The sequence below is a fragment of the Orycteropus afer genome, unplaced genomic scaffold (assembly GCF_000298275.1).
Source record: "Orycteropus afer afer isolate SDZICR_OR568_19922 unplaced genomic scaffold, OryAfe1.0 scaffold00638, whole genome shotgun sequence".
NCBI lineage: Eukaryota > Metazoa > Chordata > Mammalia > Tubulidentata > Orycteropodidae > Orycteropus > Orycteropus afer.
In genome coordinates, this window is record NW_006922225.1 from 512,225 (window position 1) to 514,659 (window position 2,435).

The following is a 2,435-nucleotide window of genomic DNA, read 5'->3' on the forward strand; positions in this document are numbered from 1 at the left end:
ATGCCTTTGATTTCCCTTTCCTGCCTTATGGCCCTGGCTAGGACTTCCAGTACAATGTTGAATAGAAGTGGTGACAGTGGACATCCTTGTTTGGTTCCTGTTCTCAAGGGGACATTCCACACATTTTTTTAAAGAACATATATAAAATGCCAAGGACATTGAAAGAGGCATCATGAGATACAGAAGAGGAAGGGTAATAAATGGGGATGTTAGTTGAAGGGTGCAGGAAGGAATAGGCATGCAGAAACAGCAGAAGGTAGGAGCCCTAACTCAAGGTGAAATGGGAGGAAGGGGTGAATGAGAAAGAGAGGAGCCTGCAAACTCCAGAAGGAAGGAAGAAAGGAAGAGGGACAGGAAAGTTGGTGGATGAGCAAAGGGTGAGCATGGAGCAAGAAGCCCAGAGCCACCAGACAGGGTCCAAGGCCTGAAGACCATGTGCACCAGGCTCAGGCTGCCTTCTCCACCCACCACAGCCTGGCAGTAGCTGGCTCAGGAAGAGCCAATGTGCAGGCTAGAGAAAGGTACCCTCTCTGGCCTTCTGAGGAAAAGAAAAGGCCAGAACAGACCCATGAACTGGGCTTGGTGAACAGGACACTGATGGGCTTGACAACTCCACTAGCATCTGATCTGGTGCTCCTGTGCCATGTACCTTTTTCAGTCATACATGATGGCCCTGCCTCCACCTCAGACAGGAAGGCGGTACTCACACTGTGTTACTGGAGCCACACTGCTGGGAGGAGGCAGAGCTGACAGGAGTGTTCAAGGAATCTCCTTCCTTCTAAGCCCTTCCTCTAATAAGACATTAAATTCCTACTACAACATTGCTGAACAGCCTGCCCGGGAATTATCTAGAACTTCAGAGTCAAGGAGGTAGCCTCTTCCTTTCTTGATTAAGTCAATAGGGAACTCGTACAGTTGGATTATGGGGAGAGAGACTCAAGAAGAATGATGAAACTAAGGTCCAAGCCTGGGAGGAGTCTTAGCAGGAAGAGTTATATTAGCAGCTGTGAAACACAAGATGCTCACTCTATAATAAGTCGTCTACTTTTTACTTGCCCTGTCCCAATACCCACTACAAAGGGAAGAGGTTTAACTTACACCCTAAAATTTACCAAAAGGAAAATTCTACCCCATTGCTGTCCCCAAATGTTCTCACCTTCTCCTTCACAACAGCATTTGTCAGATGAAAAGCACTCCAACACCACACCACCACTCTACGTTGGTTTAGAGGCAAAACATACACAACAATGACGTATCTGCAGTAGCAATGGGCCAGGATAGTATGCTACACAACCAGGACAAGGGCATTAGCACATTTCTAAATATGTCTGACCACCTGGTCAATAAATAGCAGAATATTCTACAATAACCTTAGCAACCACTGACGAAGAAACCCAATGAGCACTGGCCCAGCATGCTATGACCGTGGACCTAAATTACTGCCTCCCTCCAGCCTCCTGCCTCCTCAGGAAATGCATATTCAGAAAAGGTGCTCAGTGAATTCATTGGGCTAACAGAACTGCTACACTAAGTTGCGTTTCTCTTTCTTCTAGTTCCTCCCACATCACCAAGACGTGCTTCTTGAGTTTAATTGTGGCGACAAGCAGAAACTAAGCCTGTGATATTCTACTGGGCAGATAACAGATCTCCACTTCCCTGCCATGTCTACTTCCAAGCCCTGAGTAGGATCTGTACACATGATTTGATGTTTGCAGTGGTGAAAATGACAAGATAGGACTTAGAACTGCCAGGTTATGGAATGATCCATAATGAGCACCAATGCATATGAAACTGACTCAAATAAGTGTTAGTGTTTAAGGAGTTGACAGCAGTGTTTCACCCCATCTAGAAAGGCCTCCTTGAATTTGTCATTCCTGAGAGTAAAGATGAAAGGGTTCAGGAAAGGGGTCACCATGGAAATCAGCAGGGAAATGATCTTGTTGTACTCAGCTGCCTGTGTTTGCTTGGGTTTCACATACAGGAAGAAGCAAGTGCCATAGCCAATGACCACAAAAGTAAAATGAGAGGAACATGTGGAGAAAGCTTTCCTGACCAGAGGCTGAGGGGATCCTGAGGATGGGGGAGAAGATGTAGGTATAGGAGATGATCAGAGGAATCAAAGAGCCAACAACAATGAAGACAGCCATTAAGAAGAGGACAAACTCTGTGAACAGAGTGTCATCACAAGATAGTTTGAGCAATTGTCTTCTGTCACAGTAAAAATGGTCTAACACACTGGATTTGCAGAAGGTAAACTGAAACGTGGCATAGACAGGCCAGATTTCGGAAAGAAACCCAAACACCCATGAAGCAATCACAGCCCAGGTGCAAGTGCAGGGGTTCATGATGATGTTGTACCTCAGAGAGTTACAGACAGCCACATAACGGTCCACAGCCATCACCCCCCAGTAATGCAAACTCCATGGTCCCCACAG

At 46.2% G+C, this 2,435-nt stretch overlaps 1 protein-coding gene across 1 annotated transcript; it reads right to left on the minus strand.

Moving 5' to 3' along the window:
* Positions 1–1,807: 1,807 nt before the first annotated feature.
* On the minus strand, positions 1,808–2,399 carry LOC103210672 (olfactory receptor 9A2-like). Its single transcript, XM_007956583.1, is given in 2 exon segments — positions 1,808–2,051; positions 2,053–2,399. Coding segments are annotated over 2 exon segments (591 nt in total).
* Positions 2,400–2,435: the final 36 nt, after the last annotated feature.